At 45.8% G+C, this 16,653-nt stretch overlaps 1 protein-coding gene and 1 non-coding gene across 2 annotated transcripts in view; one reads left to right on the top strand and one right to left on the bottom strand.

Moving 5' to 3' along the window:
• Window positions 1-12,983, top strand: part of ZNF23 (zinc finger protein 23) — a 38,781-nt gene extending 25,798 nt beyond the window's left edge. The window contains exons 8-13 of the mRNA XM_006860317.1: window positions 7,977-8,176; window positions 8,991-9,147; window positions 9,665-9,738; window positions 10,035-10,132; window positions 12,375-12,507; window positions 12,807-12,983. Coding sequence (XP_006860379.1) covers window positions 7,977-8,176; window positions 8,991-9,147; window positions 9,665-9,738; window positions 10,035-10,132; window positions 12,375-12,507; window positions 12,807-12,983 — 839 coding nt within the window. The remainder of the gene's footprint in view (window positions 1-7,976; window positions 8,177-8,990; window positions 9,148-9,664; window positions 9,739-10,034; window positions 10,133-12,374; window positions 12,508-12,806) is intronic.
• Window positions 12,635-12,707, bottom strand: TRNAM-CAU. The gene has a single exon. It is a non-coding gene; the product is annotated as a tRNA-Met (tRNA).
• Window positions 12,984-16,653: the final 3,670 nt, after the last annotated feature.

Here is a 16,653-nt window from a genome sequence, read left to right as displayed (position 1 = left end):
GGCTGGGCCCTAGGGCTGGGGAGGAGAGCCAGGCCTTGTTCCTCTGGATGGTCCCTGTATCACACTGGGAGACCCCAAAGGGTTCCAGGTCATGGGCCCCAAAGCCCTTCATTTACTTAGAAGGAAATTGAGACCCAGAGGGCAATATCTGGTCAAATTTCAATCAGTCTCTCCAGGGGGGAGAGAGATCAGAAGCCAGCCCAAAGGTCTCTGGGAGGTGGCTGGTAGTCTCAGTTACAGCAGAGTGAAGCAGGGACCTGTAGGGTGAGGATCACTGAGGACAGAACCTGATGTCCCAGATACTCCTCAGGCTCTGGCCAGTGCAGGTGACGTGGCCCCAGGATTTTGGAAGGTTCTTCAGGCCATGACTGGCCCTGAGCTTTTTCTCCATCTGTGCAGGTTTATGAGTGTCCAGAGCAGGGCCATTTATGTGAACCCCAGGGAAACAAAGGTGAAATCAGGTGGCCTCACCACCTGATTCCTGAATGCCTCACTGGCCCTTCTGGAAACTTGGTGCACTGGAAGTGTTTGGGAGACAATGAAGAGTCCTCTGCGGTTTTGAGCCTCCCTCCCACTTCCCTGCCTCCCACAAGCAGCCAGATGTTCACTAGTCACTCTGTGGAAGGCAGATGTGGCACACTCTGCTTCTGTAAAGATGTACAGCCTAGGAAACGTGGGCCACTTCTATTCTGTCCTATCAGGTCGCTAGGAGTCGGAATTGACTAGCAGCAATGGGTTTGAATTTTTGTTTGCCTCTGCCCCGCCCAGGTTCTACACAGCATTGACAAACACGATGTAACATGAAAACCGTGAGGATACTATGCACAGTGAAATTAGTCAATCACAAAAGGACAAATATTGTATGAGACCACTACTATAAAAAGTCAAGAAAAGGTTTCCATACTAAAAGAAATATTCTATGATGGTTACCACAGGTGGGAAGGAAGGTAGAATTATTCTTGGTGTGGTGCTGTGGGTTAATGTGCTGGACTGCAAGGTTGGTTTGAACTGTAATGTCGGTGGTTCAAGCTCACCAGCTGCTCCTTGGAAACCCTATACAGGGTCACTGTGGTTTGGAACTGACTCGATGGCACTTACCAAGGGGGTAAGCATGTGTAAACTTGGGTGATGGGGAAAGCAATTACAGCAAGAGGGAGGTTGACAAGAATGATGAAGGTAGGGGAGGACAAGGTAAGAGTTAAAGGGAATAGAAGATGGAGGGGATTGTGAGAATTGAAGTATGTGATTTGTTGAATGTAAAACTCATGATCTGCTCTATAAACCTTCACTCATTCACACATACACAGAGGTTTTCAGAAAATAACTCTTAATTGTTTTGCCCTGTCAAAAGAGCGGAAACACTAGGACCAACTTCACTACCCATTCTTGAAGGCCAAAACTGAGTTCCAGAGAGAAGTCACACACCCTAAGCTGGCTGGAGAGTGAGACACATGCAGAATGCAAAGACCCATGGCGGCAGAGGGGCTTGGAGGTAGGATCCAGAACCTCCTGCTTCCACCACTGTGAACATGTGGGCTGTGGAACACTCAGGGTGACTCCTAATTGCATGGAGCAGTGAGGGCTGACAGATCTATGCATACTAATGTTTATCGAAGCATTATTCACAAGAGCCAAGAGATGGAAACAGCCAAAATGCCCATCAATGGAAGAATGAATACACAAACTTTGGTACACACACACAATGGAATACGATGCAACGCTGAAGAATAACAATGAATCTGTGAAACATGGATGAACCTAGAGGACATTATGCTGAGTGAAAATAGTCAATAATCACAAAATGACAAATATTGTATGCGACCATTATTATAAAAAGTCAAGAAAAAGTTTCCATACTAAAAGAAACATTCTTTGATGGTTACCAGGGATGAATGTGGAAGGAAAGTAGCAATTCATTGGCTATAGGGTAGACATGTTATCTTGGGTAATAGGGAGGCAATATACAAGAAGAGGGAGATTGGCAGAAGAATGATCAAGACAGGTGAAGATACAGGGAGGTATGCAAGGGTAAAGGGGATAGAGGTAAATAGTGATATGTATACCACCTTGGAATAGTAGTGTTTTGTGTGTAGATACATGGGCAGAAACACAGGATGAATGGGTATGGGAGGAACAGGGTTTCTCCAGAGACAAGAATTAGAAATAGCTCTTGGGAACCTAAACTCCACTCTCCATCTTTGTCCTAACACTGGCTCTCCTGGGGTTGCCCGATCTTAAAGACGTATCTCCCTAGAAAATACCTTGTTCCACTTCTGCCTCTTGCCACGATCTGCCTTGGTGGATCCCCACTTTATCCACCACCGAGGACTCAAGATGAGTTCTTAAGGGAAGGGTGCACAGTAGATAGCTTAGGTGAGGGTGGGGAGCTGGCCATGGAAGAAGACAGTTATGGATGTGAAGACAGCTGTAGCCCAGTGTGATTGGCAAGTCATTCTGGACCAGACCTGACCCAGGTTCAGCTAATCAGCAACTAGAACCTGATTCTCAATTAGGCAATGGCTTAAAAATGGAAGCATCTGTGGGATAAGGCAGTGCTGGGTTGGGGAAGCTGGTCTTGGGTCTAGCATAGGGGTACGCAGACTTAGCTGGGCGTCAGCTCTGCAGATCACCTGTCTCCAAGGCTTTGCCTTGTACCTGTGAAGGTAAGTTATCATGAGCGCTTTTGCTGGGAGGATGGATCCAGCACCAGCATTTTGTGCTGAGTCTTTGGGGAAAGAGTTGCCTGTATTCTCAATTCTAGGAAAGGATAGAGGGGCAATAGGTGAAGCTGACTCTACCTTCTGCTCTTTTTGGGAAGCTTTGCTTATTCTGTTAGTGGAAGTCTCAGTCCATTGGCCTGGCTGCCTTTAAGCTTTATCTAGCCCTCAGTGGACCTGGGCAGTGTTCCCATCATGCTCTGGCTGCCCTCATCACACTGTGCTCCATGATTTCCTCTTCAAGCTCACAAGGGAGAGTGTAGAGCTGAGTCAGCCGTGGGGAACTCTGTAAGAAGGCCTGATGTGTGTTAGGGAGACATTGTTGAATAATGTGAACATCTAGCTTAGAATCATGAGGTCCTTGAATTAGCATTTGCGGGGCTATGAGAAAGTACTTGGCTGAGAAGGCTCAAGATCTAATAACTATTTAAGCTAGGTTAAAACACTATAGAGAGTTACATAATTTCCATTCTCTATAGAATCACTCTTAATTTCTTATGTCTGTACAAACACTTACAAAGATAGATGCTCTGTCCTGCCTTCTTTTACACACACTGCATTAGAAGCACATTGTTTTGAACACTATTAATACACGTTGAATTTTTTCATATCAATGCTTATGTCCTTTTATTATTAAAAGCTGCAGAGTATTCCTCTATAGGAATATACAAAGGGGCTTCAAAAACTTAGTGGAAAAATTCCATTATCTTTTATCCTCATTTTTCCAGGAAATTTTGAAGCCGCCTATAGTGAGATCTACTTCACCAGCCCACTCCACCACCCTCTCTACCCCAAGGTCATTTGGGTTTTGGCCAATCATCTGCTATCACAAAAAAAATGCTTTAATGTTTCAGTTTGTATATTTGTTATTTTGCATATATCCAAGTGCACCTGGTAGGATAAGCACTAGAATGTAAGTCTGTTCAAATCCACTAGTTGCTCCTTGGAAACCCTATACCAGGTCGCTGAATCACTAGATGGTACTCAACAACAAAGTGCACTATAGGATAAGCTTCTAAAAATGGAAGTGCAAAAAGGTTTCTACTTGCATTGTTAATTATGATAGGCAGCACCCCATTGCCCTTTGTTGGTTACAGCTTGGCCTTGAGGGGACATTAAATGGAGAGAGCATTTGAGTGAGGGTGTTAGGGGCACTGATAAGAGCTGACAGAGGAAAGAGTTTGTCTGAAACACCTCTTGCTGTGCCCTAGGGACTGGTAAGAAACTCAGACTGGTTTCCTATTCTGAAGAGTAGAGGGAGGCTGCAGGGGTGGATTAACCGGTATGTAGGGAGTCCTGGCGTGGAGCTGTGGGCTAATGTGTCAGACTGCAAAGTTGTTTGAACTACAAGGTCCGTCGATTCAAGCTTACCAGCTGCTCCTTGGAAACCCTATACAGGGTCACTATGAGTTGGAAACGACTCAAAGGCACTTAACAACAACAGGGACATAATTTGGAGCATGGTAGCTCCAGAGGATAAATACTGGACTGTGAACCCACAAGGTCAGTGGTTTGAGCCCACCAGCCACTCTGTAGGAGACAGATGAGACTTTTCTGCTCTTGCAAAGATGCACAGCCTTAGAAACTCCATATGAGTCAGAGCTGTCTTGAAGGCACTTAATAACAAAGGGCATACTTGTGCTTACTTAACTAATCTGTACTGAATAATTTCACTTGGGTTTCACATGGCAAAGACGTGGTGAAACCCAGGTGAACTTGTTAAGTATGTAATCACAATTACTAACTAATTGTTAACTAAGCACAGTTAAAGCCATGTGCACCTTGCGTATTGGGTAAGTGATCCTGGGAAGGAGGCAGGATGTGATGGTGGTGTGTGGGCAGTTTGAGAAGGAATAAAAAGCACAGAGGGAGCTGAGAAGCTGGGTTTAGAACTTGGGTCGTGTTGAGCGATGGAATGAAGAAAGTCTGGGAGGTCAGGACGAGAGGACTGCCATGCTGCTGCATCTGGTCACATGGGTTGTGCATGGTGTCGCCATTCACATTAGGTCCTTCTGCATGGCTCCCCCCTGAGGTGTGCATGTGTGTGTGTGTTTGTGCGTGCATGCTTGTGGGTGAGTATCTTGCTTTATCACTCAGTTCTCACCAGCTTCCCACCTCCCCATCTTATTGATTGATTAATGCGCTGGATCCAAGATCGGTTTGAACTACAAGGTCGGAGGTTCAAACTTACCAGCTGTTCCTTGGAAACCCTACACAGGGTTGTTTTGAGTCAGAACTGACTAGAAGGCACTTAACAACAACAAACTGCATGACTTTTATCTTTTTCTCTCACTCTTAATTAGCATATTGTTGTGAAGTGTCGTGGAATTGATTCAGTCCCATAGCAAACCTGTATAGGGTTTCCAAGGAGCAGCTGATGAGCTTGAACCACTTACCTTGCAGTTCAAACGACTTTGCAATCTGATGCATTAGCCCACATCACCACACCAGGACTCCTCAATTAGCATAGTTTCCCCCAGTTTATTATTATAAATCAAATTCAAGAAAGTATGAAGAACAAAGTAAAAAATGCCGTGACTCAGATATTTTTGCGATTTTTGTTGACCATCCTTCCTGCCTCTTCCTGGGCCGTATGCCAGAAGTTTTTATTTTCAATCCCATTTCCTTTTCTCTCCACTATATTCATACATGGGGAGCATGGTCGCTTCATAGGATAAGCACTGGACTGTGAGCCACAAGGTCAGTTTGAGCCCACCAGCCACTCTGAGGGAGAAGGATGTACAAAGATCACAGAAAGCCTCCTTTAGGCTTTTAAAATCTTCTGCTCCCACAAAGATTTGAAAAGTCTCAGAAACCCTATACAAGGCCGATATGAGTCAGAACCGACTCGATGGCACTTAACAACAGAAATATATTGGACTGTCTCCCTAGGAAAGAGCAATCTGATTATCTCCAGATTCATGGGTTTCTTTGCAATGCTGAATGAAACATCCTGGTGTAGGTATATGCAGTTCCTGGTTCTGTTACCGATAAGGGATAGATTTCTAAGAGGGGAACTGCTAGATCAAATGATTTGAGGGGGCTTCAAAGAAGTTTGTCAAAAAATTCTATTACGTAACTTTTAATTCCAATTTTCCACAAGCTTTTTGAAGTCCCCTCATATTTGCATGACTTCTTCAGGTTCCTCCATGCTGTCCCCTCTAGGGACAAAAGGCCTCATGATATGTGTGGAAAATAGCTTGTTGCCTTTGGTTTTATTTACTTTGACGATGAGTCCTCTCACTTGAAAGGTATACAGCCAGATTAAAGGGTGTGCTGATTTCACATGGCCAAAAATGCCTGTGGTTTGAGCCCATCAGCCGCTCCTCAGGAGAAAGACGAGGCTTTCTGCTCCTGTGAAGATTTAAAGTCTTGGAACTGAGTTGACGGCATTAAGAACAACAACAAAATGCACTCAATGTGTCTAAAAGGGAAACATAACCTCTGGAACTAATATCTCAAAATGTCATTGTAGAACCTTCGCTCCTAACATTGTTGCTACCAATACTTAGTGTCAAAAATTATTTGGCAATACATCTTTTGAATCTTCTTCCTAAAGGAGGCATTTTCTGATCCTTCTAAATACAATCCAAACAATAGATATGCATACTGAATCTGTTCTGACAGCCCCATTTCTCAAGCCCTAGGACTCAGGCATTTTGTTGATCTAAAGAACATGAGTGGAGAGAAGGAAGAGGCACCCAGGGTTTATGGTGACCCAGAGGAAAGGAGGGATGTGCCAGGCAGTTCTGGCGTTTCCTCCCAGCATGAACAATCCATACTGTACCAACTGCTAAGTCCGCGCAGTATGTCTCAGCAGCTCCCAGGCCCCTCATCGCAGCATGGCCTGGTTTACCATGATGTAGACTCTGGGGCCCAGCAACAGTGGGCCTTCCAGACCCTAGAGACATCTGAGACCCAGGCCCCAAGTTTCTCTGTTGCAGAACCAGGAGAAGCAACAGAGTCTGGTGCAAGGTAGGTCTCCCTTGAGGTAGCCTCGGTGGGGAGCAGGGAATTGCCCTGGGGAAGAGTGGATCCCAGCACAAAGCAACCCATTTGATGCTCTACCTTCTTCTCTCTCTTCCAATTCTTACAGCTTCCTGCCAGGATCGGAGTATAGTAAGTACAGGCTGGGATGGGTGCAGGTGGTCCACTGCCTGCCCCTTGAGAGGGGGCTAGGATGGGTGACTAGTGCCAGGAGACAAGCCTCCTGAATCATATGATTCTGTAACTGCCAGACGCCCTGTGACCTGCTGCCTATATGGGTGTTTATATTCCTCTGCAGGTCAGCCTGGCTCCTGGCTTCCTTCCACAGAAGGCCAGTTACTCCTCAGAACACTTGTGAGTGTCTTATTTCTCAAATTTGGCATCCTTTTCTTCCCTTCCCTCTTTGCTCCCTGAGTAAGAAACCACTAGATCCATGGGTAGGGGAGGGTGAGCAGCCCTGTGTTTAAAACAGAATCCAAGAAAACCCCACTAGAATGAATGTGTCTGTGTCTCAGGTTCCTGATGCTGTTGTAACAGATAAACAAGTAGATGGCTTTCAAATAGAAACGTGTTTTCAACCAGCTCAGGAGGCTACAAGTCTGAATTCAGAGTGTGGGTCTAGAAGGAGGTGCTTTGCTAGTTTCAGCTTCTGGTAGCTCTGCTGATGATCTTCTTGGGACATTTAACTTCCAACCCCCAGTTTGTGCTTTCTTCTCTCTGTCTATGCTGTTCCTTATAACTCAGAAGTGATTAGGTTTAGGATACACTGACATGGCTTCATCAACAGAACAAGGCCCTATTCCCCAACAGAATTACATCCATAGGTAAGGGGTTAGGATTCCAAGACGTACTTTTGGTGACACAATTAAGTGCATGTGAGTTCCCATTCTCTCTTCTATGGGTATAGAGCCTGGGGCTCTGGCTTCTTTTGAACCAGACTTCCCTCATCCCCTCATCCTCTATCGATGGCTTCCCATTTCTCAATTAGGGGGCTGCCCATGAAGATATCAGTCAGACTCCACTGATTGCTGGCTTTCAGAATTGTCTGAAAATGCGGCTCTGCTGATCAGGGAGAGAACCTGGGCACAACCTGGGCTACAGCAGAGGGATATTCAATGGTCTCAGGAGCCCAAAGACATGGCAATGCTGCCTGAGGTTGCAGAGGAGCTATTTGTTGAATGACTTAGGAATTCAGTAGGGACTAGAGGGGCAGGATGCCCTGGATAATGGAGGCCAAGCCATGCCTCTTTTATTACCAGCCCCCAATTCCAGGTGAAGTAGTGGTCAGGCCGAAGGTCCCACGTGCGTACTGGAAGATTGGCAGACTCTACCATGGGAGGAGAGTCTATGCTTTGGCCATCAGTCGCTATACCCAACATGTGTACACATGCGACTCCCGTTACATGAAGGTGTGGGATGAGAGTGCCCTGCATGCTTGGGACAAGACGCCTCTGGACCAGCTGGAATTTCAGGTGAGGGGGTATTTAAGTAGGGCTTGGGGATTCCCAAGTGATACAAGAATGTGAACCATGCTTACAGGACCGTCATAACTGCGTCCTCACCTGCAAGCTGTTCCCTGATGAGCAGAGATTGATCACAGGAGGTCTGTCCCGAAGCTTGACTCTCTGGGATCTGGCACCTACACCCCACATCAGGGCACAGCTGGCCTCTACGGGCATCAAGTGCTCGTCCCTGGCTATCTCCTCTGATGCTCAGATTTGTGTGGCTTGTTTCCAAGGATTTGTTGAAATTTGGGATTTGCAGAACCAAATCTTGATCAGGTAAAATCTCTCTCTCCCAGACCCTTGGGTGCAACTGGGGGAAGAAGGCTTGATGGTGAGGCTTTGGGAAAGCACATGTTCCCCTCTGGACCTTCCTTTCCTCCCTGTGCAATAGAGAAAGGCAGGTCAACCTTGACTGTATCTGAGATATTCGTAGGGGTTCCTGGTCCTAAACCTTCCAAGGCTCAGACCCAGACCAACCTCTGAGTCATTTTCCTACCAGGACACACCAAGTCCCTGTATATGGGTCCAGATGTGTTGACATCGCAGCTGGTAAATTCTGGACAGGAGGGGAAGACAACACCCTGTATTCCTGGGATCTGAGGACCTACCAGAAACTCCAGGAGTATGAATTGCAACATGAGGTACCTGGGTGGTTACGGTTGGGGCCAGGCTCCACCCCCAGTAGAAATGTGAATGAAGGCAGGATTGGGACAGGTTTGATGAGCTAGGCATGATGGCATTGGCATCTTTGAGTGTTGACTCCATACCTTCTTCCAAACAGATCATTGGCATTGCCCATGATCCCAGTGAGGAGTGGATGTTAGTAGGCTTGAGAAATAGTGATGTAATGATCTTGCACACTTTTCGGGAGGAGAAGTTTAAGATGAACATGCAGTTAAGAGACACACACCACTACAACCTCAAGTTTGCTTCCTGTGGTGAGTGAGAAGCCAGGTGACACCTGAAGATGTCCTACTTTGAACCTCCTTCCCGAGTCTGAGCCCAGCTTGACTTTAGGCTCTTAATTCTTCCTTCATCCCCGACACTGGTCAAATAAAGATCCAGATGGCCACTTGACCCACCCTTTACCTCCTCCTCCTTCACCAACATTTTCTCCTTTCACAGTGGCGTTTTCTATTTTCTTTCTCTACTCATTCGCCTTTGCGTTTCTGGCTCTCTATATAAGCAGTACCTTCCTACCCAGAACGTAACAATGCAGGCCGACATGAGAGCCACAGGCCCAGTGGTTTGTTCTTTTGTTCAATGATAACCATAGTCCTGAGTGTAGTTAAGAGAGGGGACATAAGGGAATGGTTCAGGTCGTGTCTCTGATTTTTATGGATAGGGAAACTAAGGTAGACAATGCCTTGTCCTTTCCCCAGTCTAGCCAGCGGCAGAGCAGGACTAAAATGCAGACTTGGTCTCTGGCTTTCCATTCCTTCTTACCTTCACTAGGGAGCCATTTAGTGATCACAATGGACGAGTTCATCTACAGCTTGGAGGCACCTTCTCTCCGGAGATTGTTTCAGGTACTAAAAGGAGGATGTATAAACCCAGGTACTCAGTACTGATATTCCTAGATCCCAGATGGCTGGATCCCAGAGATACTGCTGGACACCTAAGATGGCACTTTATCAATTGGGAGGAATGGGATTTCAGGGTCTGTGAACTCACGGGCTCCCTAGGCTAACATCTGGGGAGTTGTCTCCTGTCTCCCGACCATCTTTAGTCTATGGTAAGCTCTTGCAACAGCCCTAAAAGAAGGCTTTGTGCCTGGCTTTGTCTTGCCTGCACAGTGTCACTCTGGTTCCCTCTTTCTCCTTAGGTAGAGGAGTCTTCAGAAATCCTGTGTTGTGATGTGTCCTCTGACAACCAGTATCTGATTACGGGCTCCAAGGACAGTGCTACTGTGTACCAGTTCATGTACTGAGGGTGACATGCCAGTGGCCATGCCAGTGGAGGCCCTAGAAGGCCAGATGCGCCTGAGACAAAGACTTCCAAATGCTAGACACCTTCAGCATTCTGTCTCCCCTCTGCCCACCTAGACTGCACACCCAGGTTTACTATGTGCCCTGGGGCTTTCTGCTGTATTTTTCTACCACTGATTTCTGACCTTTGTAATGAATAAAAGAGCAAAGCAAAACCAAATGGCTGGACTATGTGGCCAGTTCTTTCAAGTAACAAATTCATTGTCATGGATTGCTCGTGCCCCCTACTCAGCAAACTGCGGGAATTTCAGACCCTGCAGTCTTGTTGGTAACCGTTTTTTGAATCAAAAAGAGCTCAAGAAAAGGCATGTACACATAGATACTTTCAGAATGTATCAGGGAATAGAGAGACCATGAAAGATCAACTCTTGATACAGGTTAAAACTCCCATGAGCTAGACTAATCATACCTTGAAGCTGACTTCTTTCTCTCTGTTGGATTTGGTTATGGATGGAATTATGCTCCCCACAAAATGTACTGAAGTTTTGCCCCCTGCATCAATGGAGGAGACTCTGTTCTGAAAGAGGGATTTGTTATTCTCATGAAGTCATGATTGAGAAGGGTGGGTTAGAACTCTAATTACTTCTGAGTTATAAAAGGAGCAAAACAAACAGACGCCCAGGAGAAAGAGAGACTATGAGACCCTACCTATAAGCAAAGAAATGGCAAGGATCACTGGAAGACACTAGAAACTAGAGAGAAATTCACAGAAGAAACTGTTACTGGCCAAGATACTCATTTGAACCTTTTAGCCTCTAAAACTTTGAAAAAATGAATTCTTGTTAAAATTTTTTTATTTTTAAACAGCGGCACTAGGTAACGAAGATGTGTGACGTAATTTGGTGATGGAAACTGCCACTTCACACAAACTCACTTTATCAGACGATTTTTGAAATCCCACTTTGGACTATAACTTTACAGAGAAATAACCCACTATTGTATTTGAGCTGTTGTAAATCAGGGCCTATTTGTTACTAGTTACGCTCTTTTAAGCATTTCCCACTGTTGAAAACCCTTTACTGTACAGTCAATGCTGACTCATAGAGGAGAACTGTTCCATAGACTTTCAAATTGCTCCACAGAAATGGTTTCCAAGGCCGTAAACCTTTAAAGGACCAGACAACTTCGCTTTCTCCCAAGTAGTGACTGGTGGGTTTGAACCACTAACCTTCTGGTTAGTAGCCCAATGCTTAACCCACTGTACCACCAGAACTCCTAGTAAAAATTTTTTTGTTAAGTGCTGTTGACTGGGTTCTACACCAGAGTGAGTCTGTATAGGGTTTCCGAGGAGTGGCTGGTGACCTTGAACCACCGACTTTGCAGTTCAAACCCACTTTGCAATCCAGTACATTAACCCACAGCACCAAACCAGGACTCCAGTAAATGTTTTAAGCTTGGTCATAGATCTCTGTCTCAGTTATCAACTCTTGTGGCATGCATAGTACATAACCCAATGAGTCTGTTTTCAAAGACCATGCTGTACAAGCCAGGCAGTGAGTCAGACTGCACCCACTGGCTGTAGTTTGCTGACCCCTTCTATAGTCAGCAGGCCACTACATCTTGTAAGTAGTTAGCATCCAGGAGAATTCACTGGAAAACAATGGGGGTGGATTAAGAATAGGTAGAGGTCAACAGATCTATTCCACTGGGCCAGGCATTGAAAAAATGAGATCTCAAATGTACTCTTTCCTTCTTTACCTTTACATGGTCTGATTTTTTTTGTGTGTCCATAAAGGTGATCAGGCAGGTCAGTGGTAAGAAAAAGTAGTTACTGATTCCAGATCACCTTTGTCTGAAATAGATTTACCTTCCAGAAAAGTCTTTAGCCACAAACCCACTGCCATCTAGTCCAATCTGACTCATGGTGTTGAATCATGTACCCATTCACAGCAACTCTGTATAGGGTTTCCTAGGACAGTCTAGGGAACCAATCAATGAGACTGAAAAACAGCCTCTCCCACACCCAAATCTGATAGTATCAAGTACTGTCCGGGAACTTGCACTTTGAGGGAACTTGCACTTTGCAGTTCATTCTTTAGCGGGGCCAACATTGTGTTTTCTCATGGTGGGAGAGGTACAATGGCCATTCCCTGGGGCTGGGACTTGTGTGCCTTGTCGAGAGAGGTTGGTCCGTTTGTGTAATGGATGTAAACATTCACTTACCCCGTACACTGGAGGCAGCCACGCAAGAACCTGGATCGGTTGTTCGTGGACGCCTGGGTCCCCAGTGACAGCTGTCATCGCTGCAGCGGGAGGGATTCCGTGTCCCAGAACTCAGGAGGTGGTGTTTTGAGCACGGTCACAAAGCCTGTTGGGCAGCCCAAATCCCATGGATACCTGTCTCTTGTGACTAGAAAGGCTTGGCTAGATGAGGAGGAGAGGACACTAGGCCTGTGGAGGTCCCTCTGACGCCGTCACTGATAGTCTATATTTGTCCTGCTCTCTCTGAGAGCCGAACTCAGGACCTTCAGATTATGAGACTGATGCGCTGCCTACTGCGCTAAAAGAGCAGTTTAGCAAAGAACCTATTTTACAGGCCTCTCTGCCCTTCAGCGAGCCGAAGTGCCCCCGTGGGTATGCTCTCCCGCGGGTGTTGAAGTTTTTCTTAGAGGCTGTTAGGCTCCGGATTTCGCGAGCGGGTGGGCGTGCCCAGTCCCCAGGTGGGCGCCGGGAAGGTGGGTCTCACGCTCTCTGGTGGAGAGGCGGGGCCCTCTTCCCGGAAGGGCCGGCCCTGGCGGAGGGAGACGTGCGGTGCGGCACTTCAGGAACCAGATTCCTCAGAGTGAGACGTGAGGGCGCTGCTGAAGTGGGGCTCTGAGAGATGGACCGGAGTAGGCAGGGCCGACAGAGTGGATAGGGCATTGTGGGCAGGGTCCCCCAGGAATAATGGCTCTGAGGTGTAGGAACTTCGAGAACGCAGGCCTGACTGGAGGGAGGCGGGGCTGGCACGAAGGTCTGTGTTCAGCTCAGCTCTGGCGCCGACCTCGGTGGGGTGGTGTGAACATTGGAGAAGAGGAGCTCAGGCCCGTGTTGCCCACAAGGCACGGGTGTCCATGTGGACAAAGGCAGGAGGGTGGAGGGTGGAGGCGTCAAGGGGACACCTTTGACTGAGTGAGGGGTTGGTAGAGCCTTCTGGGGCAGCTGGACTCAGGTGGAGGCAGGTGAGCGGAGAAATGGGGCTGAGGACCTGCCCCTGACGGGGGTGGGGTGGGGAGGTGGGAGAGGAAGATTCCAGAAAGACTCCTGGAAGGGAATTCTGTTGGAAAATGTGGACAAGAAATTCTGGTGACTTTTTTTGTTTTGTCCTAGTGTGGCGCTGTAGGATAAGCACAGGATTGCTAAAAGCAAGGTAGACAGTTCAAACCCATCAGTCGCTTGGAAACCCTGTATAGGGTGAGTCGGAACCAGAAACCGACTCGAAAACACCTAACAATTTGTTTACTAGGGACTCTGGTGTGCTAGGATAAGTACTAACCTGCTAACCGCAAAGTCGGTGGTTCTAATCCACCAGCTGCTCCTCATGCAGGGTCACTGTGAGTAGGAACTGGCTTTGTGTGTGTGTGTGTGTGTGTGTATACACTGAGCAAAGTTTAACAAGACATTAAATATTGTGACTCTGAGAGTGTGGAGAAAGATACCAACTTCTATTATGAAGAAAGTATATTATTAGCTTGTTAAGAACTAATTGGCTTCGAAGCAGAATTAAGTCAACCATCCATCTGTCCATTTAAATACTTAAGAAATTGTTGTCATTAAATGCCGTTGAATTGGTTTTGACTAATTGTTGTTGTTAAATGCCGTTGAGTTGGTTCTGACCCATAGAAGACCCTGTATAGGGTTTCTGAGGAGCAGCTGGTGAGCTAGAACCGCAGAACTTGAAGTTCAAACGGCTTTGCAGTCTGGTGCATTAACCCACAGCGCCACACCACAGCGCCACACCAGGACTCCTTGACTAATTGTTGTTGTTATGTGCCGTGGAGTCGGTTCCGACTCATAGCGACCCTGTACAGGGTTTCCGCCAGGGTTTCCGCGGCTGTAAATCTTTACGGGAGCAGAAAGCCTCATCTTTCTCCCGCGGAACAGCTGGTAGTTTCGAACTGAGGATCCTGAGGTTAGCAGCCCGATTCGTAACCACTACGCTACCAGAGCTCATTCCTTGACTAATAGAGACCCTGTGTTATTTAACAGAAGAGACTACTGCCTGGCCCAGCACCAGCCTCACAAAAATTGTTATGTTTGCCTCTATTGTTGCAGCCAGTGTCAGTCCATCTCCTTGAGGGTCTTACTCATTTTCACAAACCCTATTGTATACGGATGCTATTAAATTTGATTTTTAAAATAGTTAACTCATACACTATTGTTCATTACATCATTATTTACAATAGCCAAAAGGTGGAAACAACCCAACCCTAAGTGTCCACCAACAGATGAATGGATAAATAAAATGTGGTATACACACACAATGGGATGTTACTCAGCCCCAAAATAAGTTATACAACTTTAGACATAAATGAACCTTGAAAATATGCTGAGTGAAATAAGTCAGAAACAAAAGGACAAATACTGTATAATCCCAGTTAAATGATGTATCTAGAATGGGCAAATGCATAGAGGTAAATGTTTATTAGTGGTTACCAGAGGCTAGGGAGTGCAGGGAGTGGAAATTTATATAAGAGATGATGAAAAACTTTTGGCAATAGATAGCGATGATAGTTGTACAAAATGCTGAATGTAATTAATACCACTGAATTATACACTTAAATATTATAATGGTAGTTTTTTGTTTTGTATATATAAAAAAAAACTTACCATTATATATATGTATATATATTTGTGTCATATGGAAACACTGTTGATGCTTGGGTGACCTTGATGCTATTTGAAATATTGGGGGCATAACTTCCAGTATCATGTTGGATGTGACTTTTAACAACAGTTTGTTACTAAATCCCGTTTGTTTTCTCCTCACTTCCAAATCATAGTTTTGTTTTCTTATTACTCATGGGTGCATCTCATATTCAAAGACAGAAGAGTAGACTTGTATTTGTTGTTAATTGCCATCAAGTTGGTTCTGACTCATAGCAACCTTGTATAGGGTTTCTGAGCCTTGTACAGGATTGTAAAAATCAGTGTTATAAAAAAATATTAAGATAAAAAGGGAGGGGCAGGGAAGGGCGTATGGATAGACAACAGAATTTACAGCCATTTCTAAGAAAGTATTCCCTCCCTACTTATTCAGGGAAATTTCTGCTACCACTGCCCATGAGAAGCAACTACCAAGGAATCATCATCCCATCCCATTTACCCAACAGTTATTATGAGGTAAGTTGGACTTCTTGGACTTCCCAGCTCTCTTTTCTAAGTCTTTGTGATACTTAAAAAAAAAAGTATTGTTTTCACCAAAGTAATAATATATTTTCCTATCTGCTAGCACTTGTTTTCCCCACCTGCTTTCGCTTTTCTTTGCAGGGTTTTGATGTTTGACTGGAAGCAGTTTTCAGGATTGTTTTTGGTTCAGCTTGCTCCCACTGAATCTCCTTTCTCTGATTTCCCAGGGTACTTAGTGACTGTAGGCACCATAGTTAGGAGTTGCCACTTGTCCTCTGGTTCTCCTCTATATAATGACAGGGCCAGTCCTTTAGGATACCAAAACAAAACAACCTAAACCCACTGACAGTGAGGCAATTCTCAGTTGTAATGATCTGAAAGGACAGAGTAGAACTGTCCCATAGGGTTCCCAAGGATATAAATTTAAGGAAGCAGGGTTCGAGCTACCCATGAACAACTGACCTTTGGTTAGCACCTGAGCCCTTTAACTACTGTGCCACCAGGCTCCTTTCTAGCATACCAAACCCAAATCCAAACCCACTGCCATTGAGTTGATTTCAACTCGGTAATCCCATAGAGGATTTTCAAGATGAAACCATATGGTAGCAGACAGACTTATCTTTCTCTCATGGAGTGTCTGGTGGATTTGAACTGACAACGTTGCGATTATCAGCCCAGGACCTAACCCACAGTACCACCAGAGTTCTTTCTATACTCCATGGGCCATGTTCATGCACTGTAAAGAGTGGGGCCTCAATCCCATGCTGTGTTACTCCACAAAGTGCCCTAGAACACCAGAGTGGGCTCTGGAGTGATAACTCTGTTCACTACCAGGTCCACCCATGGCTGGTTGTGTGACTTGGGACAAGTTGTCTTAAGCGAATCTCCCGTATTGGGCTGCTCAGAGGCTTAAAGGAGATAAGTATGGTTTTTACTGCTCATGGGCTATTGTAAAAACTGAGCCTCAGAATGGAATGACTTCTGTTGGCCTTGCTGAACTCTCCCTCCTTCATGGCCTGGTTCTGAGGGTTAGTTGTTCTTAAGGGCCCCCTGCTGGGGATTTAGGGCAACCTCCACAGCTGCCAAATCCCAGTCCCCCTGGCCCATAAAAATGACTGAGAAACTCTT

Source organism: Chrysochloris asiatica, unplaced genomic scaffold (genome assembly GCF_000296735.1).
Source record: "Chrysochloris asiatica unplaced genomic scaffold, ChrAsi1.0 scaffold00037, whole genome shotgun sequence".
NCBI classification, from domain to species: Eukaryota; Metazoa; Chordata; class Mammalia; order Afrosoricida; family Chrysochloridae; genus Chrysochloris; species Chrysochloris asiatica.
Note: the sequence above shows the minus strand (reverse complement) of the source record. Positions and strands in the feature narration are given on the sequence as shown.